Source organism: Symphalangus syndactylus, chromosome 16, assembly GCF_028878055.3.
Source record: "Symphalangus syndactylus isolate Jambi chromosome 16, NHGRI_mSymSyn1-v2.1_pri, whole genome shotgun sequence".
Lineage (NCBI taxonomy): Eukaryota > Metazoa > Chordata > Mammalia > Primates > Hylobatidae > Symphalangus > Symphalangus syndactylus.
In genome coordinates this window covers 9,993,704-10,017,500 of record NC_072438.2, presented here as the reverse complement: position 1 = coordinate 10,017,500, position 23,797 = coordinate 9,993,704, and the positions used below count along the sequence as shown (strand labels likewise).

Here is a 23,797-nt window from a genome sequence, read left to right as displayed (position 1 = left end):
AGAGGAGGCCTCATGGGAGTTTGTTGAGTGAACGCATCAGTGAATGCCTGTTTCAGTCAACCAGGTGGCAATCTTAGAAATAAAATTTATAGTCCTGGACACACACGAAAACCAGTCCATGAGGTAATTCACAAACCAGTTGAAGAGCTTGGTGGGGCTGTAAGTGACGCTGCTGAGGACAGGGCGGCACGGAAGCAATAGAAGCGCAGGGGAGCCAGGCGGGGCTGAAATCACCGATGTGATGGTCTCACAAGAGCAGAGGAAGAGAGAGTCGTGAGGAGCTTCAGACTTGAGGACTAACCTGACTCTGCAGGTCGAGATGCAAACGTCGTGCTAGGAACATGCTCAGATGCCTGGTAGGACGCCGGATATGGGGAGGCAGGACGCCCACAGAAGAGTCAGAAGAGCCAGAGCCTGAGCAGCCGGCACATCACCAACAGCTGAACCCAAGTATAATTTAACCATCGCCAGAGAAATAATTCCAGCCGTTCGTCTGTGTTTGCGTGTCTGTGTGTGTGTGTGTTTGTGTGTGTGTGTGTGTGTGTGTGTGTGTGGTTTTTTGGTTTTTTTTGAGACGGAGTCTCACTCTGTCGCCCAGGCTGGAGTGCAGTGGCGCAATCTCGGCTCACTGCAAGCTCCGCCTCCCGGGTTCACGCCATTCTCCTGCCTCAGCCTTTCCGAGTAGCTGGGACTACAGGCGCCCGCCACCACGCCCGGCTAATTTTTTGTATTTTTAGCAGAGATGGGGTTTCACCATGTTAGCTAGGATGGTCTTGATCTCCTGACCTCATGATCCGCCCACCTCAGCCTCACAAAGTGCTGGCATTATAGGCGTGAGCTACCATGCCTGGCCTCCATCTCAAAGTCTTAAAGCAGGTTAGACCCTATTGGGAGGCAATTCTCCATGCCTCATGTTTCTCCACGGTCCAGGTCCTCAGAGTCACTGAAACCACGTTAAGAATGTTTGTCCAGGCTGGGTGCGGTGGCTCATGCCTATAACTGCAGCACTTTGGGAGGCTGAGGCAGGTGGATCACTTGAGGTCAGGAGTTCAAGACCAGCCTGGCCAACATGGTGAAACCCCGTCTCTACTAAAAATACAAAATCAGCCGGATGTATTGGCACATGCCTGTAATCCCAGCTGCTCTGGGAGGCTGTGGCAGAAGAATTGCTTGAACTTGGGAGGTGGATGCTGCAGTGAGCGAAGATTGTGCCACTGTACTCCAACATGGACAACAGAGCGAGACTCCGTCTCAAAAAAAAAAAAAAAAAGAATGTTTGTCCCAGAGATGCTCTAGGATAGTGAGGCTCAGGAAGTCTCCTTCTCTGCAGACGTTTCGGGGCAGAATGAACAAAGACCTCCTCCACCCCCACAACGCCCCCGACCTACCTCTGTCCCTAGAGAAGCCTTACTTACACTCTAGAGAAGGGACCAGGTTTGTCTCTCTGGAAGGGAGGGTGAGGAGGCCCCCAGCAGCCACATAAAGGAAAAGAGAGTTATGGCAGGGCGTGGTGGCTCACGGCTGTAATCCCAGCACTTTGGAAGGCTGGCGGGGGAGGGGGGGGGGTGGATCACAAGATCAGGAGTTCGAGACCAGCCTGGCCAACATGGTGAAACCCTGTCTCTACTAATAATACAAAAATTAGCTGGGTGTGGTGGCGGGCACCTGTAATCCCAGCTACTCGGGAGGCTGAGGCAGGAGAATCACTTGAACCTGGGACAGGGAGGTTGCAGTGAGCTGAGACTGCGCCATTGCCCTCCAGCCTGGGTGACAGAGCAAGACTCCGGCTGAAAAAAGAAAAAAAAAAAGGATAAGAGAGTTTCCTAAACTCGGGGTTCTTCCCCAACATGCACCCACTGCCTGTCCAGGTTCCACCCACATCGTCCGAGGCTGAGACACGGGGACCGGACTGGCAGCTGCCGTTGCCGGGAGCGGTGAATGCACTCGGTCTCTGACGGGAACTAATGTTTCCCGTGTCCATGTATGTGTGAAACTGGATGGCTATCTTGTTAGCTTGTGAGCAGAGCAAAGTCTCAGACACTTCAAGTCTCTGATTTAACACATGCGCATTTTATAACACACACACATTTCACACCATGTAGATAAGAAAGTAGATACCTGATCACACAATGTACAAAATATTAGATAACTATTTAAACCCTACACACACACACACAAATTCTTCTTCATCTTCTTTTTTTTTTTTTTTTTTGAGACAAGAGCCTCACTCTGTCGCTCAGGCTGGAGTGCAGTGGCGAGATCTCAGTTCACTGCAACCTTGTTTGAAATGCTCGTTCCCCGGTGCCATAAAGAAATAGCACTTGAACGTAAATTTAATGTACTCAACAAGGGCCATTTCTTACTTTCTGCAGAAAGGGCACACTCGCCAGCAATTTTGCCACGAGAGTACACTGAACAAAGGAGACAGGGTCATTTATAACCTGACGCGTCCGCCCTACTGCTGTGTCTGGTTTCCATTGGCTGGAACGGGACCTCACAGTCTGTATTTGTCCTGATTGGCTAACAACTTAGAAGTTTTTAAAAGAGGCAAAAGTAGAGGAAAACGAAGGAAGGAGGAAGTGACTTGTGGAACGCTGAGAAAGGTAAAAATGCCTTCAAAGAAGGAAAAGGAACGGACTGGGAGCAGTGTAAGCATGCCAGGGCAGATATTTAGGCTAAATTGTGGGAGCTAAGAACAAAAAGTACATTGATTTCTTTATTATGGCTAGCAGATGTTTAAGGATGTTAGCACAGGTCTTTGAATAAATTTTGCTTCTAAGAGAAGTTACTATTTATTCCTAACTGGATGGGGAGGAAAGTTTTTGAAGAGGAACCTCTACTTAACTTTTTACAGCCTCCCAAGTAGCTGGGATTACAGGTGCGCACCACCCCACCTGGCTACTTTTTTGTATTTTTGGTAGAGATGGGGTTTCACCATGTAGGCCAGGCTAGTCTCAAACTCCTGACGTCAAGTGATCCGCCTGCTTTGGCCTCCCAAAGTGCTGGGATTATGGCACAAGACGCCATGCCCAGCCGATTTAGAAAGCTTACTTTCCCAAGGTTAAGTACAGCCTGTGACATAGCCTCAGGCAGTCCCGATGGCACGTGCTCAAGGTGATTGGGGCACAGCTTGTTTTTTTGTTTGTTTGTTTTTTGAGACAGAGTCTCCCTCTGTCCCCCAGGCTAGAGTGCAGTGGTGTGATCTTGGCTCACTGCAAGCTCCGCCTCCCGGGTTCATGCCATTCTCCTGCCTCAGCCTCCCGAATAGCTGGGATTACAGGCGCCCACCACCACACCTGGCTAATTTTTGTATTTTTAGTAGAGACGGGGTTTCACCATATTGGTCAGACTGGTCTCGAACTCCTGACCTCAGGTGATCCACCCGCCTTGGCCTCCCAAAGTGCTGGGATTATAGGCATGAGCCACCACACCTAGCCCACAGCTTGGTTTATACATTTTAAATAGACATGAGACATGGATCAATACATGTAACATGTACATTGGTTCAGTCTGGTAAGGCTGAACAACGTGAGGAGGTGGGGGGCTTCAGGTCACAGGTAGATTTAAAGATTTTCTGATTGGCCGTTGGTTGAAAGACTTATTATCTAAAGACCTGGAATCAAACAGAAAGGAATCCCTGGGTTAAGATGAGAGGTTGTAGAGAGCAAGGTTTTATTGCAGATGAAGCCTCCAGGCAGAAGACTGGAGGGAGCATAGATGGTAAATGCTTATCAGACTCAAGGAGACTGAAGGTCTCTGTGTTGATGTTTGTGAGGCTGGTCTGATTCCCATTTCCCCTCATGGCCTGAAGCAGTTTTTCAGGATAATTTAGAATGTTGTTGGCCAAGGGGAGGGTCCATCCTTTGGTTGGGGGCTTAGAATTTTAATTTTCATTTACACACAAATGAGAACACCAGGTCCTTCGACCGCTGATACCAAATCCTCTGTGAAGGAGAGACAGAAGGGGCCCCCTAGACTCCAGATTCAAGGTGCCCCAACTTCAGGGCTCACGGGAGCCTCCACGCTGGACGGGGAGGGGAGGAGGAGGACACGGAGGGCTCCTCTCTGGCGGGCCCGACTGGAGTGGTATGTGGCCTGGACGTGGCCAGAGCCCTCTCTTGTCTAAGTAAATAGGCTCATGTTCCTCTGTGGCCTGGACGTGGCCTGAGCCCTCCCTTGTCTAAGTAAATAGGCTCATGTTCCTCTGTGGCCTGGACGTGGCCAGAACCCTCCCTTGTCTAAGTAAATAGACAGGCTTATGTCCCCTCTGTGGCCTGGACGTGGCCAGAGCCCTCCCTTGTCTAAATAAATAGGCTCATGTCCCCTCTGTGGCCTGGACGTGGCCTGAGCCCTCCCTTGTCTAAGTAAATAGACAGGCTCATGTTCCTGTGCACATCTCTGGAAAAGATGGGCCTTCCACATGCTTGAGGATGCAGTCACGTTGTCACTCTGGGTCAGCCTGTGCATCCGGGTCTGGGTGTGCTGACTCAGTCCCGGCCACGGGGGCTGTCCCGCATGGGCTATCAGCGGCCGGGCCCTGGAGGGAGGCGCAGAGACAGGTGGGAGTGATGGCATGCAGGCACGTGGAGATGGGGCACATGGAACCAGACAGGTCAGGAAGGCTCCGCACAGGAAGTGGGCACCCCGCGGAGGAGCCTGTCTGGCAGGCCTGGGGCGGTGGAGGGACCCATGGCAGAGAGGCCATGGGTCCCACGGTTTCTATTTTTACCCTGGAGCTGTGCTGGGCAGTCCTTCCCCCAGGGCTTCGGGGTGGGCAGACGGCTCCTGCCCTCACATGGCTGAGGTTCTCCGGGAGGAGCAGATAAGAACCAGAGGAGCAGCAGGACAGACAGGCTGTCTCAGCCCAGCAGGTGAGGTTTCCTCCCTGAGAGGCTGGAAAAGGCGGCCTGCCTCTTCCTTCAGTCTTGGCAGAGCAACTGTTCCCAGTGGCTTGATTTTGAAGAAGATACTGTTTAGGGAAGACACATTAGCCCGAAATTAGCGAATGCTAGTCTGGGATGCTGACAGAAGTCTATGTTGGGTTAAAAGAAGAGAGATAACAGCATTGAAATGCAAATTTAGCCATAACTGTTTACGTTAAGGATTATTTAAATAAGCTTTTGAAGATCCTTTTCTTTTCTTTTTTTTTTCTTTTGAGACGGCGTCTTGCTCTGTCACCCAGGCTGGAGTGCAATGGTGCGATCTCAGGTCACTGCAACCTCCGCCTCCCTGGTTCAAGTGATTCTCCTGCCTCAGCCTTCCGAGTAGCTGGGACTACAGGCACCCACGACCATGCCCAGCTAATTTTTTTTGTATTTTTAGTAGAGACGGGGTTTCACCATGTTGGCCAGGCTGGTCTCGAACTCCTGACCTCAGGTAATTTGCCCGCCTTGGCCTTTCAAAGTGCTGGGATGACAGGCATGAGCTACTGAACCTGGCCGAAGATCCTTTTGAAAAGTAAGATGCTGGATGCCTTTGTATGGAGGTCACCATCTAAACGTACACAGGCAATTCTGGGCTCGGGGTGAGGATCCCAGGATGGTGCTGTACCCAGATGCAAAACTCAGGCAGCTCAGATGAGTGTGCAGAAGGTGCTTGTGGAGAAATTTAAACAAAACTGTTTCATTAGATGCGAGAGTGGAAAAAGTCATTGTTTCCAAATGAGTGGACGTACACTATGTGATTTTTTTAAAAATTAATTTTTTTTTTTTTGAGACGGAGTCTCGCTGTTGCCCAGGCTGGAGTGCAGTGGCACTATCTTGGCTCACTGCAAGCTCTGCCTCCCAGGTTCACGCCATTCTCCTGCCTCAGCCTCCCAAGTAGCTGGGATTACATGCATGTGGCACCATGCCCGGCTATTTTTTGTATTTTTAGTAGAGACAGGGTTTCATCATTTTGGCCAGGCTGGTCTCAAACTCCTGACCTCAAGTGATCTGCCTGCCTTGGCCTCCCAAAGTGCTGGGATTACGGGCGTGAGCCACCGCGCCCAGCCAATTTAGAAAGTTTATTTTGCCGGCCGGGCGCGGTGGCTCACGCCTCTAATCCCAGCACTTTGGGAGGCCTAGGCGGGTGGATCACGAGGTCAGGAGATCGAGACCACGGTGAACCCCCGTCTCTACTAAAAATACAAAAAATTAGCCGGGCGTAGTGGCGGGTGCCTGTAGTCCCAGCTACTCGGGAGGCTGAGGCAGGAGAATGGCGTGAACCCGGGAGGCGGAGCTTGCAGTGAGCCGAGATCGCGCCACTGCACTCCAGCCTGGGCGACAGAGCGAGACTCCGTCTCAAAAAAAAAAAAAAATTATTTTGCCAAGGTTAAGGACACGCCTGTGACATAGCCTTAGGAAGTCCTGATGGCACGTGCTCAAAGTGGTTGGGGCACAGCTTGTTTTTTTTCCTTGTTTTATTTATTTATTTTTTCTTTCTTTTTTTTTTTTTTTTTTTGAGAAGGTGTCTCGCTCTTTCACCCAGGCTGGAGTGCAGTGGCGCGATCTCAGCTCACTGCAAGCTCCGCCTCCCGGGTTCACGCCGTTCTCCTGCCTCAGCCTCCCGCGTAGCTGGGACTACAGGCGCCTGCCACCTCGCCCGGCTAATTTTTTGTATTTTTAGTAGAGACAGGGTTTCACTGTGTTAGCCAGGATGGTCTCGATCTCCTGACCTCGTGATCCGCCCGCCTCGGCCTCCCAAAGTGCTGGTATTATAGACGTGAGCCACCGCGCCTGGCCATTTTTGTTTTTTTTTCTTGTTTTATTTTTGTTTTTTTGAGACAGAGTCTCCCTCTGTTGCCCAGGCTGGAGTGCGGTGGCACGATCTCCACTCACTGCAAGCTCCATCTCCTGGGTTCACGTGAGATGTGAGCCACCGTGCCTGGCCCACTTTTCTTTTTTTTTTTTTTTGAAATGAAGTCTTGCTCTGTCACCCAGGCTGAAGTGCAACGGCGTGATCTCGGCTCACTGCAACCTCTGCCTCCTGGGTTCAAGCGATTCTTCTGCCACAGCCTCCTGAGTAGCTGGGATTATAGGCGCGCACCACCACACCCGGCTAATTTTTGTATTTTTAGTAGAGATGGGGTTTCACCATGTTGGCCAGGCTGGTCTTGAACTCCTGGCCTCAGGTAATCTGCCCACCTCGGCCTCCCAAAGTGCTGGGATTACAGGTGTGAGCCACCGCACCCGGCCAAAAATTAAGCTTCTTATTTTCAGCTAATTATAGATGGACACACGCAGTAGAGAGATCACTTGTACACTTTGCCCTGTTTTCCCCCAAAGGTAACAGCTTGCAGAACCCAAATATACAATATCAAATTCATGATACTGACATTGGCACAATCTGCCCATGCTGCTCAGATTTCCCCAGTTTTCATCGTGTTCATTTGTGTGCGTGTACATATCTCCCACGTGTGGGTTCCTGTGCCCGCCACACTCGTGTTCATTTGTGTGCGTGTACGTATCTTGCACATGTAGGCTCCTGCGCCCGTCACACTCCAGATGCAAGAATGCTTCCACACCACAAGGGTCCCTCCTGTTGCCCCACATCACCAGTCCCTAAACCCTTGCAACTGCTGACCTGTTCTCCACTTCTAAAAGGCTGTCTTTTCAAAATGGAACATCCGTGGAATGACAGAGGATGTGCTTTTTAGGCTTGGCTTTTTTTGCACTTGGCGTCATTACCTGAAGATTCATTAGGTTGTTCTGTGTATTAACGGTTGGTTCCTGCTGAGTGCACTTTGCTCAGCCATCAATGATAGAGAGACACCTGGCTTGTTTCCAGTTTGGGGCTTCACAAGGAACGACTGTGAACATCTGAGCACTGTTTTTGGGGTGAACATAAGGTTTGTTTGTTTGTTTTTTGAGACAGAGTCTCATTCTGTTGCCCAGGCTGGAGTGCAGTGATGCAATCTCGGCTCACTGCAACCTCCACCTCCTGGCTTCAAGCGATTCTCCTGCCTCAGCCTCCTGAGTAGCTGGGACTACAGGTGCCTGCCACCATGACCAGCTAATTTTTGTATTTTTAGTAGAGACGGGGTTTCACCATATTGGCCAGGCTGGCCTTAAACTCCTGACTTTGCGATCCGCCTGCCTTGGTCTCCCAAAGTTCTCAGATTACAGGCATGAGCCACCATGCCTGGCTAGGGTGAACATAAATTTTTTTTTTTTTTTTTTTTTTTTGAGACGGAGTCTTTCTCTGTCCCCCAGACTGGAGTGCAGTGGCACGATCTCGGCTCACTGCAAGCTCCGCCTCCCGGGTTCACGCCATTCTTCTGCCTCAGCCTCCCGAGTAGCTGGGACTACAGGCGCCCGCCAACACGCCCGGCTAATTTTTTGCATTTTTAGTAGAGACGGGGTTTCACCGTGTTACCCAGGATGGTCTCCATCACCTGACCTCGTGATCCACCCGCCTCCGCCTCCCAAAGTGCTGGGATTACAGGCTTGAGCCACCGCGCCCGGCCATAAATTTTTATTTCTTTGGGATAAATGCCCAAGAGTACAATTGCTGGACCATATGATGATTGCATATTTAGGTTTTATTTTGTTTTGTTTTGTTTTGTTTTTGATACACAGTCTCCCTCTGTCACCTAGGCTGGAGTGCAAAGGCACGACCTTGGCTCAGTGCAACCTCCGCCTCCCAGATTCAAGCGATTCTCCTGCCTCAGCACCCCGAGCAGCTGGGATTACAGGCGCCCACTGCCATGCCTGGCTAATTTTTGTATTTTTAGTAGAGATGGGGTTTCACCATGTTAGCCAGGATGGTCTTGATCTCCTGACCTCGTGATCCACCCACCTTGGCTTCCCAAAGTGCTGGGACTACAGGTGTGAGCCAACGTGCCAGGCCGCCCATTTTCTTTTTCTTTCTTTTTTTTTTTTTTGGTGAGACGGAGTCTCGCTCTTTTGCCCAGGCTGGAGTGCAGTGGTGCGATCTCGGCTCACTGCAAGCTCCACCTCCCGGGTTCAATCAATTCTCACCTCATAGCCTTCTGAGTAGCTGGGATTACAGGCATGCACCACCATGCCCAGCTAATTTTTTGCATTTTTAGTGAAGACAGGGTTTCACCATATTGGCCAGGCTGGTCTTGAACTCCTGACCTCAAGTAATCCACCCACCTTGGCCTCCCAAAGTGCTGGGATTATAGATGTGAGCCACCTCGCCCAGCCATGGTGTGTAATTTTTTTTTTTTTTTTTGAGACAGAGTCTCACTCTGTCGCCCAGGCTGGAGTGCAGTGGCACGATCTCAGCTCACTGCAACCTCTGCTTCCCGGGTTCAAGAGATTCTCCTACCTCAGCCTCCCAAATAACTGGGACTATAGGTGCGTGTCACCATACCTGGCTAACTTTTGTATTTTTACTAGAGATGGGGTTTCACCATGTTGGCCAGGCTGGTCTCGAACTCCTGACCTTGTGATCCACCTGCCTTGGCCTCCCAAAGTGCTGGGATTACAGGCGTGAGCCACCATGCCCGGCCCATGGTTTGTAATTTTTAGCATACAAGTTCTGTAGATGGTTTGCTAAGTTTACACCAAAGTATTTAATTTTCCTTGGAGTAATTATGAGTGTCTTTAACTTTGGTTTTCATGTTTCTTGTTGGTATACATCATTGCAAGTGATTGTTGTGTGCTGATGTTGCATTCTGCAATGTTGCTGAGCTCACCTGCTCAACCCAAGAGTTCCGACACGTAGGGAGGAGGAGTCCCTCGATAATGCACGCTCAACAGAGACTGAAGCATGGAGGTAGCTACTGTGGCTGCCCCATTCCATGGTGACAGGCTCAGACACCACCTGTCAGAGGCAGTGCTCCACAATAGTGAGGTCCCGCCACAGGGAAGCCTGCACTGCAACTCCCCCTCTGCCAGGTGGGGTTAGGGGATGTTGAAGGCCCCAGGCCAACATTGGCACTGGGCTATGGAGGAAGGTTGTGAGGGGGCTGGGTCCTCAGGGCAGGGTGAGCAAGAGGTGAGAAGGAGAACAGAAGGAACTGGTGGGAATGGGGAACAAAGATGAAGAGGGAGGCTAGACAGGGGGAAGGCAGAGGAGATAAAGAGAGTGAGGACCACAGGGCCCCATCACACGTCTCAGAGAGTGGAACTCCCTTGGGGCCCACCCATCTCAGGACACCCCTGGGTGAGCTCCATTTCCTCTTTGTTACTGAATGAGACTCTACCAAAAAAAAAAAAAAAAAATCCCAAAGTGGACAGCTCTGTCTGAGACACACAGACAATCCCTGCAGAAGGCTGCACGGTGAACACTGGGCCCTCATGATGAGCCTGTTCAGACTCAGGTGTGGACAGTCGACAGGCCCTGGCAAAGGAGATGAATGTTTAAGACAAAAACCAGGAATATTGTGAGTGTCAGAAAACGGGGATGGTTTCAAGGGTCAAGAGAGCCTCCCTGTTTGGGGGAAATCCTGTTTGCACGTCTGACCAGGCCAGCCTCCACCCCACCCCTATACTGCTGGCCTCAGCAACAGAGCCTGGAGCCCTTTGGGTTCCCCCAGGGTGGGCCAGGCACAGTTGTGGGGTCAGCAGGTTCTTGCAGACAAGACTAAGCCGAAACTCCCTCCTCTGCCTTCCAACACACAGGCCTCTCCATCCTAAACAAACAGAAACCTGTGCCTACTCCTCTGAGCGCTGTGTCCTCCGTTGTAAAATGCGGGTAACAATCCGGTGCGTGTGTGGCGGACTACCTACCCCAGAGTGGGGCCCACAGGCCTTCCTGGCCTTCCCTCCCGCCTTGGCCTGCAGCCCCTCGCCCCTCCTACCCCATGCCTGCTTCCCGCAGGGGCACTGGAGGGACTGGTCTGATTTGAGGCTCTGTGCAAAGCAAGCCCAGCCTCTTCTCCCAGGCTGGCCTCTGGCCCCTCCCTGTGGCTGGCTTGAACCTCAGGAACTTGGGGTCCACAGCCCCCTTCAGGAAATGCAGAACTTCTGCTGGGCAGAGTGACTTCCAGGCCGCCTTTCCTGCGCCCACCCTGAGAAGCACACAGGCTGTGACCGGGGCCCTTTCCGGAGGGGACATTCGCTTTTTGTGGCGGGGACTTCCAGCCTGAGGCCGAAGGCGGAGGGTCCAACTTCACCTTTGCCCGCCCTTCCCCCGCTTTTTTGGGTCTCCTTTAGCTGGGACAGGGCGGGACCCTCCTCCGTAGTCCTTGGGGCGGAACTGGCCCCGTGGCCCGGCCCCACCTCCGCCCGCAGGCGGTCCCGGCCCACGCGGGAAGGTCCTCAAGCCCGGGCGGCCGGCGGGACCGGCGGAGACCCGTGGAGGCCGCGGACGATGGCGGGGCCGACGGAGGCCGAGACGGGGCTGGCCGAGCACCGGGCCCTGTGCGCGCAGCGGGGCCACCGCACCTACGCGCGCCGCTGGGTGTTCCTGCTCGCGGTCAGCCTGCTCAACTGCTCCAACGCCACGGTAGGGGCAGGGGCGGGGACCTCGGACCGGCCGGGTTTTGTTTTCTTGTGGCCACAGCCCGAGGTGCCAGGTGCTGGCTGGGGGCGGGGGGTGCCTTCTGGGGGTGGCTGGGGATTGCGGGCACTGGGGGCACTGTCTGTCCTGGAGGTGGCCGGGCCCAGGGCACAGAGCAGGGCTGGGTGCCCAGGGGGATCTGCCAGTCACGGAGTCCCAGCCCTTCCCAGCCTTCAGTGGCTCCAGCCAGAGGCCTGTGTCCCTCTTCCCCAGCCAGTCACATACAGGTGGGCCTGCGGTCGCCCTCTCTCGCTCCACCCCTCCCAGCCCCGGGACAGCAGGCACAGAGCAGAGGCGCGCTTGGAGCCGCCCTCCCCTCCACCTGACTCTGAGTGAGGGGCGGCTCCTGGGCTGGGCTGGGTTCCGTCCTGCCCCCACCCCCTTCCGGTGCTGCACGCTGCATCCTTTCCCGCCCTGTGTGCCCTCATCAGCCATCCCCCGGAGCCGCAGGAACTGGTCGGGCAGCATCTGGCCAACGTGCAATGAAGAGCTAAAGTTGGCAGCAGGACCCACAGCTCAGGGAGGCGCCGGGTCACGGGGATGGTCAGGAGGTCAGGGGCAGGAGTCACTCTTAGGCCTGGGTCAGGGCTCTTCCAGGTGGACCACGGGACCTCTCCCCTCCTCCTTTGCTGGCTGGGTATGGAGAGCCAGCCCCTGGCTGAGACAGGCCCGGGATCTGCTGGACGGGCCTGGGGGCTGCCTGCTGCCCACAATGCTGGCACGAGCTGTAACTCACTGCTGTGGCTTGGCGTCCTGGCCCACCGTGTCCAGGCACTGGGGAAGCCATAACTGGCTTTGGGTGGAGTGTCTGAGGGTGCAGGGCTGGTTCCATGGTCCAAGAGTCAATGGGTGTCCTGGGTGTGGGCCGTTCCGTGGACAGTCCTACTGCAGTTCTTCACCGTTTTATTCATATCCACAAGTCATCATGCAGCACACAGAAATCTCACCCTGACACCAAGAGTCCTCATGGTCTCTGCCTGGGTCACCACAGTGAGCCGTGAGCACCACGTTCACTCCAGCCAAGTGCCCTTGAGGCTGGAGGTTACTCATCAGCAGCCAGTGACCAGGGATCCCGGGTTCCAACGGGCAGCATGAGGGGCGGACGGAGCAGAGCTTGGGTCAACACCCACCCCGGAAGGCAGCCCAGTGCTCTGGGTGAGACTCAAAGGACCCAAGGGGGCGAGCGCAGGCAGGGTCGAGGCTGGGAGAGGAGGAAGGGAGTCGGACATATCGTCCTCCCACGTTGCCCCGCACGCTTCAGACGCATCTCTGCTCAGTGAGTCAGCTGTGGGCCTCACTCAGGCCCCTGAGGAACCAGGACAGGGCTGAGGCTGGAGCGGCGGGCTCGGCTCCGCAGAGCGGGCTTTCTCTCCTGGGCTCGGCCAGGCAGGCAGCAGCTGGGCCTGGGGAGCTCGTTCTGTGCCTGGCAGATCTGCCCCGGCCTTGTCCTGCAGAAAAAGGAAGACAAGGCAGCTGTTGCCCAAGCTCCCTGTCTCGTGGGCTGAGTCAGACCCTGTCCGGGCGGAGCCTAGGTCTGGCTGCTCTGTCCGAGGGTGTGGCCTGGAGCTCAGTCGACTCATCGAAGTTGACCTTGAGTGACGCGGCCTCCTCGGGGCCCACGCCCAGACGCCCTCCTCCCTCCCGGAGTGAGCCCCGGTGACCTGCTCCACTTTGGCCTCCCTCAGGGATGAGCCAGTCTCACCTCTTCTAGGCGGCCTTCCCCTCGGCCGCAGCGTGCACTTGTGCCGTGTGCTGGACGTCTGTGGGGTGAAGAGCTCTAGCACTTGATAATGCCTGCGGCTGGCGAATGGTGCCCGCTCTGGCAACATTCTGCCCAAACAGCTGGGCCTTGCAGGAAGGAAGGTCAGGCTGGCCTTGGGTGGGGCCGGCCTGCAATCCTAGAGGTTCTAGCTGAGACCCTGTCATGCCCACCTTTCGCTGCCTTGGAGTGCCAGGTCTGGTCTGGGCAGGGCTCGTGGTCCTGTGGGCTCTGGCCAGGTCCTTGGCCTCAGTGTCTGCCCCTCAGGCTGGTCCCCGGTCAGGGCACGCTCTCTGACCCTGCACTGGGTGCCCGCCCTCGGGGGAGGCAGGGTGGCGCTCTCCTTGGGCAGGAAGGCCCTGTGTCCAGCTCGCTGCGTCCCCTCAGCCTCACAGGCCTGCTGGCACTCTGACTCCCTCGGGCTGGCTGGGGCCAGAGCATGGAGGTCCGGGGTCTGTGGCCCTGCGCTGACTCCCGCCTGGCCCCCGCAGCTATGGCTCAGCTTCGCACCTGTGGCTGACATCATTGCTGTGGAGTTCGTCCTGTCCATGGAGCAGATCAACTGGCTGTCATTGGTCTACCTCGTGGTATCCACCCCGTTTGGCGTGGCGGCCACCTGGGTCCTGGACTCCGTCGGGCTCCGTGCGGCAGTGAGTCAGACCCCACACCATGGTCTGCTCTGGGACAGGGCAGGGGCCCCTGCATTTGGGTGCGAGAGTCAAGGCCTCCTCCCCAGACCAGGGCCCACCAGTTCCAACAGCTGGGGACCCCAGCAGAGCCGTCGAGGTGGCGGCGGTGGGAGGTCCAGGTGCTCGGAGGACGGAGCGGGCACTTGGGCTGGTGGCAGCGTTCCTGACCCCGTCCCTGACCCCCTCCTCACAGACCATCCTGGGCGCGTGGCTGAACTTTGCCGGGAGTGTGCTACGCATCGTGCCCTGCATGGTTGTTGGGACCCAAAACCCATTTGCCTTCCTCATGGGCGGCCAGAGCCTCTGTGCCCTTGCCCAGACCCTGGTCTTCTCCTCTCCGGCCAAGCTGGCTGCCTTGTGGTTCCCAGAGCACCAGCGAGCCACGGCCAACATGCTCGCCACCATGTGTGAGTTCCGGGGAGGGAGGCCGTCTGCCTGGGCTCACCCCAGGGTCTCTTCCGGCTCCACGCACAGATACTCGGCTCCCCGGGCTCTCCGGCCAGGGTGGAGGAGCTGGGGCCCGGAAGGTTCTGCCTGTGGGCTGGCGATGAAGCCGGGCCGCAGCCGAGCTGACACGTTTCTCTGTGCATCCGCCCACCCAGCGAACCCCCTGGGCGTCCTTGCGGCCAACATGCTGTCCCCTGCGCTGGTCAAGAAGGGCGAGGACATTCCGTTAATGGTGAGGGGTCATGAGGCGCCCGTGCCTGGCCTGTGTGGTGTGTGCGTCTGCACGTCTGTGTGTTCCTGAGCCCAAGTGTGTCCCGTGTGTGATTCCCGTCCCCCCCCAGCCACCCGAGAAGGAGTCTCAGCCTGTCGCCCAGGCTGAATTGCAGTGGCGGGATCTGGGTTCACTGCAACCTCCGCCTCCTGGGTTTAAGCAATTCCCCTGCCTCATCCTCCCGAGTAGCTGGGACTGCAGCCGTGTGCCACCATGCTTGGCTAATTTTTTTTTTTTTTTTTTGTATTTTTGGTAGAGTTGGGGTTTCACCATGTTGGCTAGGCTGGTTTCGAACTCCTGACCTTGTGATCCATCTGCCTCGGCTTCCCAAAGTGGTGGGATTACAGGCGTGAGCCACTGTGCCCGGCCAGTGTGTGATGTTTCTATGTGTGCCTGTGTGTATTGTGTGTGGTGTGTGCGGCGCGTGTCTCTGTTCCTGTGCCCACGTGTGTTGTGTGGTGTGTGCGTATGTGTCTGTGTATCTGTGCACGTGTGGTGTGTGCCTGTGTGTGCTCGTGCATGTGAATCGGGTGCGTGTGGTGTGTCTGTGCTTGTGGGTATGTACTGAGCTTGTGTGTGTGTGTGCACGTGTGCCTCTGCACCCACCCGTGCCCGTGTGTTGAGCCCTATCATGGGCTGTGCAGCTGGCAGTGAGATGTGAGTCTGGAATCTGGGGGTGCTGGGCTAATGTCAGCCAGGAGGGTGTCACTGGTGAGGGATGCGATGACAGCCAGGGGTCCCCATGAGCCCCTGGAGCAGGCCCCTCTCAGCCTGGGCCTCGCAGAGGGCAGCTGCAGACCAGAGGTTGGGAGGCAGCCAGTGGTGGGGCAGGAGGAGCTGGGAGGTGGCGCCTGGGGCAGGCAGGGCTGTGGCGTGTGTGGGCGCCAGTCTACGTGGTCTCCTTGTGCACACACACCCCTCCCCAGCTCGGTGTCTACGCCATCCCTGCTGGCGTCGTCTGCCTGCTGTCCACCATCTGCCTCTGGGAGAGCGTGCCCCCCACCCCGCCCTCTGCCGGGGCCGCCAGCTCCACCTCAGAGAAGTTCCTGGATGGGCTCAAGCTGGTCAGTGCCGTGGGATCCCCGGGGTAGGGTGGATTTGGGGGTGGGGGCAAGAGGCTGAGGAGGCGATGGGTTTGGGAAGGGCCCCCCGGGCTCCGGGGCTGAGAGGCTGTTTCCCCGCAGCTCGTGCGGAACAAGGCCTACGTCATCCTGGCCGTGTGCTTGGGGGGAAGCATCGGGATCTTCACCAGCTTCTCAGCCCTCCTGGAGCAGATTCTCTGCGCAAGCGGCTACTCCAGTGTGAGCCCTGGCCCCACCCCTGGGGGCTGTGTCTCTGTCACCTGCCCCATATGGCCACAGAGTCACCGCTGCCTCCAGGGTGCCCAGTGTCTGACCCCGGCGGGGGCCACATTGACACCCTTCTGTGCTGTGGGCCCTCCCCAGATGCCCTGTGTGACATTATGTCTGCAGGCAGTGGAGGTGGTGGGCACAGCTGCAGTGGGGTGGGGCAGCTGTGGGATGGAGCCGAGGGACTGATGGTGCCCTGTGGATAGGAAGGTGGGGCCCCCAGGGCTCCCAGTGCCCCTTCCCAGCAAGGCCCTGCCCCTGTGGGTCTGCAAGACCGCGCCACCTTCTGGTATCCAGACGTGCAGCGGGGAGGGCCTTGCTCTGCCCACACATCTCGGAGCTGGCCCTCTGCCCTCTGGGATCAGTGCTCAGTGTAGGATTGGGAGCACGTTTCCACCTTTGCCAGGGCCACAGGCACCACGGTCCTGTGGGGCCTCTGTGGAGACAGGATCTTCCCTTTAGCGATTGCTTTGCTCTGGGGTGGGGTGGGAAACACAAGGCGGGAAACCCTACCCGGCAGGCAGCCAGTGGTGCGGCTGGAACCCGTGTTGCTATACCTGGGCCTTGGGCACAGCACACGGCCCTACACTGAGCCCCCTGTCCTGACGGTGTGCACCTAGGATAATGGTGGCCTCTTGGGGCCCTGGCCTCTTCTCGCCTCCTCCAGGGGTTTTCCGGCCTCTGTGGAGCTCTCTTCATCATGTTTGGGATCCTGGGGGCGCTGGCTCTCGGCCCCTATGTGGACCGGACCAAGCACTTCACTGAGGCCACCAAGATCGGCCTGTGCCTGACCTCTCTGGCCTGCGTGGCCTTTGCCCTGGTGAGGGTCTCCTCAAGCCAAGACCGCCCTGTGGGGGTGGGTGGGTGGCGAGGCCCGGAGAGGGCGGTTGGCGGCTTGGCTGGAACAGAGGTCTGGACTGTCTCATGCCCAGCTTCTGCCAGCCAGGGTGGCCCCTGGTGGGATGCGTTCTCCTGCCCTGTGCCCCATGTCCCGTGAAGCCAGGTCCAGTTCTGACTGCCACCCCCTCTGCCTGTCTGCCTGCCGTTCCGCTGCTCCCAGGTGTCCCAGCTGCAGGGACAGACCCTTGCCCTGGCCACCACCTGCTCGCTGCTCGGGCTGTTTGGCTTCTCGGTGGCCCCCGTGGCCATGGAGTTGGCGGTCGAGTGTTCCTTCCCCGTGGGGGAGGGGGCTGCCATAGGCCTGATCTTTGTGCTGGGGTGAGTGAGTGTCCATCTGCCCCTGCTGCACCCCAGAGATACTCCCCTTGCTCCACCCCTACCCCCCTGGGGTTGCACCATGTGGTCCAGGCCCCTTTTCGGGGAGGTGGGGAACCTGCCCGGCTCTGGCAAGGGCCGAGCAGGTTCTGAGCGCCTGCTGTGTGCAGGCCGGGCCGGCTGATAGGGCCCGTGACCGAGGCTGCGTGCTGCCTTCGGGAGGGTGGTGGCACAAGGGACAGCACCGATGTCAACACTTCCCAAGGTGGCACCTGGCTCTGAGGGGGTGGGCAGTGCAGCGGAGGCTGAGGGCCACGTGTGTCCAGGCAGGCGGAGGGAATACTCATCATGCTGGTGATGACGGCACTGACTGTGCCACGCTCGGAGCCGTCCTTCTCTACCTGCCAGCAGGGGGAGGATCCACTTGACTGGACAGGTGAGCCCCACACGGGGAGTCCCCGGGGAACAGGACAGGTGAGCCCCATGCAAAGAGTCCCTGGGAGCGGGACAGGTGAACCCTACGTGGGGAGCCCTAGACAGCAGGACAGGTGAGCCCCACGCAGGGAGTCCCCAGGCAACAGGACAGGTGAACCCTACGTGGGGAGCCCTAGACAGCAGGACAGGTGAACCCCATGCAGGGAGTCCCCGGGCAACAGGACAGGTGTGGCCGGGATCAGAGGTGGGGCTGGCACACCCATATCCCAGACCCCATGCTAGTGACCTCTTTCAGGACCTGGGTCTGCAAACACCCCCTCAGGGCTGTCAAGAGCTGGGAGTGGGCTCTCTGTCTGGGGCACTCTGTGGTCAAGGGCAGTGAGGTCACCATAGGCCAGCATCGGGCTCTGCCCATCTGTGGCCCCTGCTTTTGGCTGTGGGGACAGCTGTGCTATGTGTCCCCAGTGTCTCTGCTGCTGATGGCCGGCCTGTGCACCCTCTTCAGCTGCATCCTGGCGCTCTTCTTCCACACCCCATACCGGCGCCTGCAGGCCGAGTCTGGGGAGCCCCCCTTCACCCAGAACGCCGTGGGCGGCGCAGACTCAGGGCCAGGTGTGGACCGAGGGGGAGCGGCAAGGGCTGGGGTCCTGTGGCCCAGCACGGCGACTCCGGAGTGCACGGTGGAGAGGGCCTTGCTAGAGGAACCCAGAGGGCCCCGGAGCCCCCACCCAGCCTGACACCGAGCGACTCCCCGCGCGCAAGGCCCAGCAGCCACCGACGCGCCCTCCCGCCCCGGCAGACTCGCAGGCAGGGTCCGACCGTCCAGGTTTATTGACCGGGCCGGGCCTCACTCCTCCTTCTCCTCCCCGTGGGTGATCACGTAGCTGAGCGCCTTGTAGTCCAGGTTGCCCGCTGCGTCGATGGAGGCGAACTGGAACATCTGGTCCACCTGCGGGCGGGGGCGAAAGGGCTCCCTGCGGGCTCCGGGAGCGAATTACAAGCGCGCACCTGCAGCGGCACCGGGTGTGGTTTCTGCGCCGCGGGAGGGGGAGCAGGGAGGGGCCGGGGTGGGGGGTGAGGGCGGCGCCGGAGGGGGCGGGGATGGGGGGTCGCGGCGACGGCGGCTGCAGCCGCAGTCTGGGCGCAGGTGTCGGGCTCGGCCCTTCAGCAGCGTCGGGGAGGACCGTGTGGGGTCTGGGGGAGGTGCGGGGGTCCTGGGGGGTGGCCGGGCATTAGTCTCGCCCGCTGGGGCTGGGGCTGGGAGCGACGCGTTGGGGGTGGAGGGCGGCTCCGGACCGCACAGCTGTGAGCCCCGCGCCTCCGGCTGGGACAGACGCTCGGGCCGCGGAGGGGTCTCCAGCCGCTGACCTAACGGAGGGGAGGGGTTTCCAGCCGCCGACCTGACCCCTCTGAGCCAGTTCCGTCCCTCAGACGGGCACTTCGGGAGCGCCCCCGGGGGTCTGTCCTGTCCTGGGTCCTAACCGCGGCGCTGCAGCCCCTCGGGCTCCGCGTCCCCCTCCACCCAGCTGACCCCGGGGGGCCCCGTCCTCCCCTCGTGGGCTTGGCAGGGGAGCTGCGGGCCAGACCTCATCCGCAGTCATCTTGTCAGCCTGGGACATCAGCAGACGCTTGATGCTGAGGACGAGGAAAGGGGTCAGCGCGGACTGATGCGGGGGCGCAGGGGCCTTCTCGGTGGGGCTCAGGTGCTCCAGGGGCCCCAGGTTGCACTTGCTCACTGCACTCCCGCCCTTCCCGCTGGAGTGTGGCCCTGGGGCAGGTCCCTTCCCAACACACACTCAGGGGTCATCACTTCTGGGGGAGCCGCTGATGGGGACAGAGCCGGAAGGAGGTTACAGGCCAGCGCCTGGCACTTTCCCGGGCGCCTAGCAGGAGCTGAAGATGGAGGAGTGGGAGGAGGGGAAGCCGCCCCCGGCCCCGCGGCAAAGGCGCTGGTCCCTGTGTGAGCAGGGTCCTGGGTTCGCTCCTCATGGCCCTGAAGCCAGTCAGAGGTGGGGAGGTGGGCGTGGCATCTGGTGGCTGACTGTCCCTTTTGGGACAGGGTGAGATCGCTGGGGTCCCCCCGCCCTGGCCGAGCCGGGCACTCACTACTCCTTGTTGATTTTCCCTTTCCCATCCGGGTCCAGCATCTTGAAGGCGTTTAGAATGGTCTCCTCGGCATCGGTACCTGCCACAAAGGCAGCTTCAGCCCTGGGCCTTCAGGGTGGCAGTCCTGCTGTGGCTGCCAAGGGCAGATAGCAGGAGGGGAGACCCCTGCCCCAAGCAGGGGGAGACTCCAAGCCTCTGCCTGAAGGCCTTCTCCTTTCCTGAGCCCCAAGGAGGCCTTGTCGGGCACTCCTGCCCTGGGGTGTAGTGAGTTTTGGGGTGCCCAGGGTCAGCCCAGGCCTGGAGCTGGGGGTGAGTGCTGCATGAGTGAGGGACAGAGGTGTCGACGGCGGGTCACAGAGCATGTGGGGCAGGAGGGCGGGCCTGAGCACATGGCTCTGGGGTGGCTGACGGGGCCCCACAGTTGTTCGCTCCCAGAGTGCCAGGCCCTAGGGCTTCTCCAGAGATCGGAAAAGGGGGATTTTTATGTGAAATGTCCGGGTCTCTGTCAGGAATTAGCTAGAAGGGCAAGGCCTGCCCCATCAGTGCTCACCGCTCAGCTTCTCCCCAAACAGGTTCAGAAACATGGTGAAGTTGATGGGTCCTGAGGCCTCTTTGAGCATGGCATCCAGCTCGTCGTCCTTGACGTTGGTCTTGCCTGTTACAGACGCGGGGGCGTCACAGGGCAGGGCTTGTTGCCTGCCCTGTGCCATCAGCAGGTGACCCCAGCACAGGGCCAGGCGGGCAGATGGGAGGGGTGGGGAGGGAGCGGGAAGGAGGCGCTTGGCCCAGGCACGTGGGGCAGTGGGTGCATCTGGCTGGCTGTGTCCACCTCACCCCAAACCCTGAGCCCCAGGACTAAGTGCTGAGGGAGAGGGAGGTGACACAGAGCCTGGGAAGGTGCTGGGATCTGCTGTTCTTAACTTGGGCATAAGCAGGGCTGAGCGGAAGGTGGGTCACTTGCGACCCTCCCACCCCAAGGAGAAATCACTCCCCAGCAACCAGGGCGGGACTGAAGCCTCCTGCCCTCCTGCCTCAGGTCAGAGGCAGCTGCTGGGAACAAAATGTGCCGCAGAGAGAACTGAAGCTGGGGAGGGCAGTGTGCCCCACCACACTCGGGCTGTGCTGCAGAGGCTGGGCAGGGACTCCATGCTCCCCCCCGCCGGCCCTGACACTGTGGTCCGGCTGGGCAGGGTCTCCACGCCCTCCCCCAGCTCTGTGGTCCCGCCGGGCAGGGTCTCCACGCCCTCTGTCAGCTCTGTGGTCCGGCCTGGGGGCAAGCCACCTGCCTGCCTGTGGCGTCCTACCAGAGCGTCGGCCCCTCCCTGGAGCCTGCTGCCCCAAAGCCCACTCTGAGTTTCCAGGCTTGGGCTGTTGCATCCACCCTGTCTCACCCTGGGACGCTCTCTGCCAGCTCTGATGGAACAAAGGGCGGCCAGGGCCATCGCCTCGCAGCCTTCAGGGCCGTGGGTGGGCCTCTAAGGCGCGGGCCCTGGCTCCACTCGAGGAGGGGTCGCGACGTCTGGAGCTGGAGGACCTCTGTGTTCGCCTCCTCCAAGGGCTCCGAGGTGTTCTTCCTGGATACCTACCCAGGGAGGCGTAGGTGTCCTTCAGGTCCTCCTTGTCAATGAAGCCATCTCGGTTCTGATCCATGAGTGTGAATGCCTGGGAACCAAGGCCAGGGCTGCTGTGCTGCCGACCCGGCTGGGCTCTGCCCCGCCCCCTGCTCCCGGCCCTGGAACTAGCCCACATGGGGTCTTCCCAGCACAGGCTCCTGGGAGTGGGGCTCCCAGTGAAGCAGGAAAGTCTCACCTCCTTGAACTCCTGGATCTGAGTCTGCTCAAAGTTGGAGAAGACATTGGATGAGGCTCTCTGGGCCCGGAGGGCACCCCCTTCCTTCTTCTTGGTCTTTCTGCTGGCCTGCGGTGGGAGCACCATGGCTGAGGGTCCTGGGCTGGCGGAGGAAACCCTCCAGGGCACCCAGAGTTTTGAGAGACTTAACTCAGATGAAGGGTGACCTCAGCCCTTGGGGCTGGAGGGGGCCAGGCAGCTGAGGAGCACGCCAGCCTCAGGCTTGGGTAGCTGGGGTTGGGGGCAGGACTGCTGCAGGTGTCTGGCTTCAGCACAGGGAGTGGGGGAGCACAGTGTCTTCCAGAAAGGCCCACAGCGCACAGTGGTCAGGGATCGCGGTCCAGTAGGAGCCAGCTTGGCCTCTGAAGGCTTGAGGGGCAAGTGGACTCTGCGTGGGCTTGTTCTGGGTACCGGGATTTCGGGAAGGCCAGGAACCCCCTCATCCTGCTCTGGACTCTCACCAGGGCAGCAGCGTGGGGCATGTACCTCCCACCACACAGCACAACCCACACCTGCAAGGTCACACACATGCACATACACACGCTCATGCACACACATATGCACGCACAGCACACGCCCACACCTGCACTCACGCGCATGCACAGACACGCCCACGCTCTTGTCTGTGCACATGTACACATGCACAGCACAGCTCACACCCACATGCCTGCCCCAGGCATGCACGGCGGCCTGCTCACCATGCCTGCTTCTGCCTGCTTCGATGCGTATGCCCAGGGCCCCAGGTCTTGCCCATCTTAAGCTCCTGCTTGGTCCCCCAGGACAGTTCAGACTCCGGCTGCCACTCCTTACAAGGACAGGCTTGGGGCTACCCCAGGGGACTGGACAACTGCAGAGTGAGCTTTGGCAGCCCTGCAGTGACTCACACCCTTGCCCTGCCCCACCCCGCAAGGCCCCCAGCCTCCCCAGACACCTCTGGCCAGGACCACCTCCCACCCCACGTGTCCCCGAGCCCTGGGGAGGCTTTGTTCTCCCAAGGATTCTGTGTGTCACCAGGGCCACCTGTACACGCTCTTGGCTGGGGGCCTGGGCACCCTGGAACTGCAGGAGCCAGAGGAAGGGGCACTTTTTCTAGATTTGCACAAAGCTGCTGTGGGCGACTGCAGCTAGTCACCAGGCTTCTGCCAAGCACACTCTGTCTGTCAGGGGTGTCCACGCCCCTCCCTGCCTTGGTGACAGAAAAGTCAGTCCATAGCCTTGGCCCTGGGACCACCCTGTCTGACCTCATGGCTGGGAGCTCCTTGCCTGGCCCATGGGTGATGACATTTCTGGGTTGGAGGAGCCATAGAGATGGCCAAGTCGCTCAGATGGGCTGGGTGGGGGGACTCCAGGGCCCTGAGCCGGGTCTTCCCCACTATTCCATGGCCTCAGGGGCAGAGTCTGGGGAAGGGACCTGGCCCAGGGTCTGTTGGTGGTGCCAGACATCAGAGGCCACCACAGAGTCAGAATCCAGATGCCCTGGTTCAAGGGGTGAGAGGAGGGTCTGCAGGCCAAGCAGGATCAAGGAGGAGGCCTACAGGTTGAATGGAGAACAAGCTTTTGGAGCCCCCCAGGCCTGCGTCTGGGTGGGAGGCAGCAGGTAACAGGACCCAGGGTGCCTGCCCCTCGGTGCTGCAGGGGCAGGGGTGGGAGTGTATGCAGCCACAACAGCGGGTGGAATCCCCTGGCGGCGCCACCGTGTCTGCAAAGCTAAAAAGACAGGTGCCACTTGCATGTCTCTTGAGCAGAGGTCCTACCCCCGGAGGGACACATGGTCACAGTTGGCGTCTCCTGAGATGCTGCCTGGTGCCATCCCCAGGTCCAGCCGCCTCTACGAAGCACGGACGCCTGAGGTCGAGGACCCTGGGAGGCATGACCTGCCCAGGAGGGACCTAGAGCCAACTGCAAGGGGCCAGGTGACCAGATGTGGGAACCTGGGGTTGGGAGCAAGAACCAGGTCATCCCCTGCTGCCAGTCCAGTGGGGTCTGGGTGTGACCCTGAAGGGGCACTGCTGGGCTGCAGGAATGGGAACCACAGCGAGGGGGGAAGCACGGTTGGGAGGCCCCCCGAGGCCACCGGGAATGTGAGAAGGGCTGCAGAGCCCCCTGCAGAGGGTTCCCAGGCCACTGGAGTCTGAGCACAGTGCTAAACATAGCAGCAGAGCCTGAGCTGGGGGAGTATCGGCTTCTGCACCCACAGCTGACCTGACAGCTGCAGAGGCCCCCGCGG

General features: G+C 58.8%; 2 protein-coding genes across 5 annotated transcripts; one reads left to right on the top strand and one right to left on the bottom strand.

The window, feature by feature from the left end:
* The first annotated feature begins 10,992 nt into the window (after positions 1-10,992).
* SLC49A3 (solute carrier family 49 member 3) lies at positions 10,993-20,404 on the top strand. Of its 4 annotated transcripts, XM_063619641.1 has the most exons (11): positions 11,002-11,397; positions 13,702-13,860; positions 14,093-14,306; positions 14,502-14,578; positions 15,544-15,681; positions 15,802-15,918; positions 16,634-16,786; positions 17,027-17,184; positions 17,508-17,617; positions 18,082-18,228; positions 20,295-20,404. In XM_063619641.1, exons 1-11 carry the CDS (start codon positions 11,263-11,265, stop codon positions 20,309-20,311), a joined length of 1,425 nt encoding a protein of 474 aa, XP_063475711.1. In that variant the 5' UTR covers positions 11,002-11,262; the 3' UTR covers positions 20,312-20,404. The 4 variants fall into 4 exon arrangements, with proteins under 4 accessions (XP_063475710.1, XP_063475711.1, XP_055101951.2 ...); XM_063619640.1 differs by lacking the exon at positions 20,295-20,404 and having other exon boundaries at positions 10,993-11,397; positions 18,122-18,629; XM_055245976.2 differs by lacking the exon at positions 20,295-20,404 and having other exon boundaries at positions 11,003-11,397; positions 18,082-18,629.
* On the bottom strand, positions 18,464-22,043 carry MYL5 (myosin light chain 5). Its single transcript, XM_055245983.2, has 6 exons — positions 21,532-22,043; positions 21,309-21,384; positions 20,273-20,377; positions 19,723-19,801; positions 19,203-19,251; positions 18,464-18,565 (listed from the first exon to the last, which is right to left on the bottom strand). Exons 1-6 carry the CDS (start codon positions 21,655-21,657, stop codon positions 18,464-18,466), a joined length of 537 nt encoding a protein of 178 aa, XP_055101958.2. The 5' UTR covers positions 21,658-22,043.
* Positions 22,044-23,797: the final 1,754 nt, after the last annotated feature.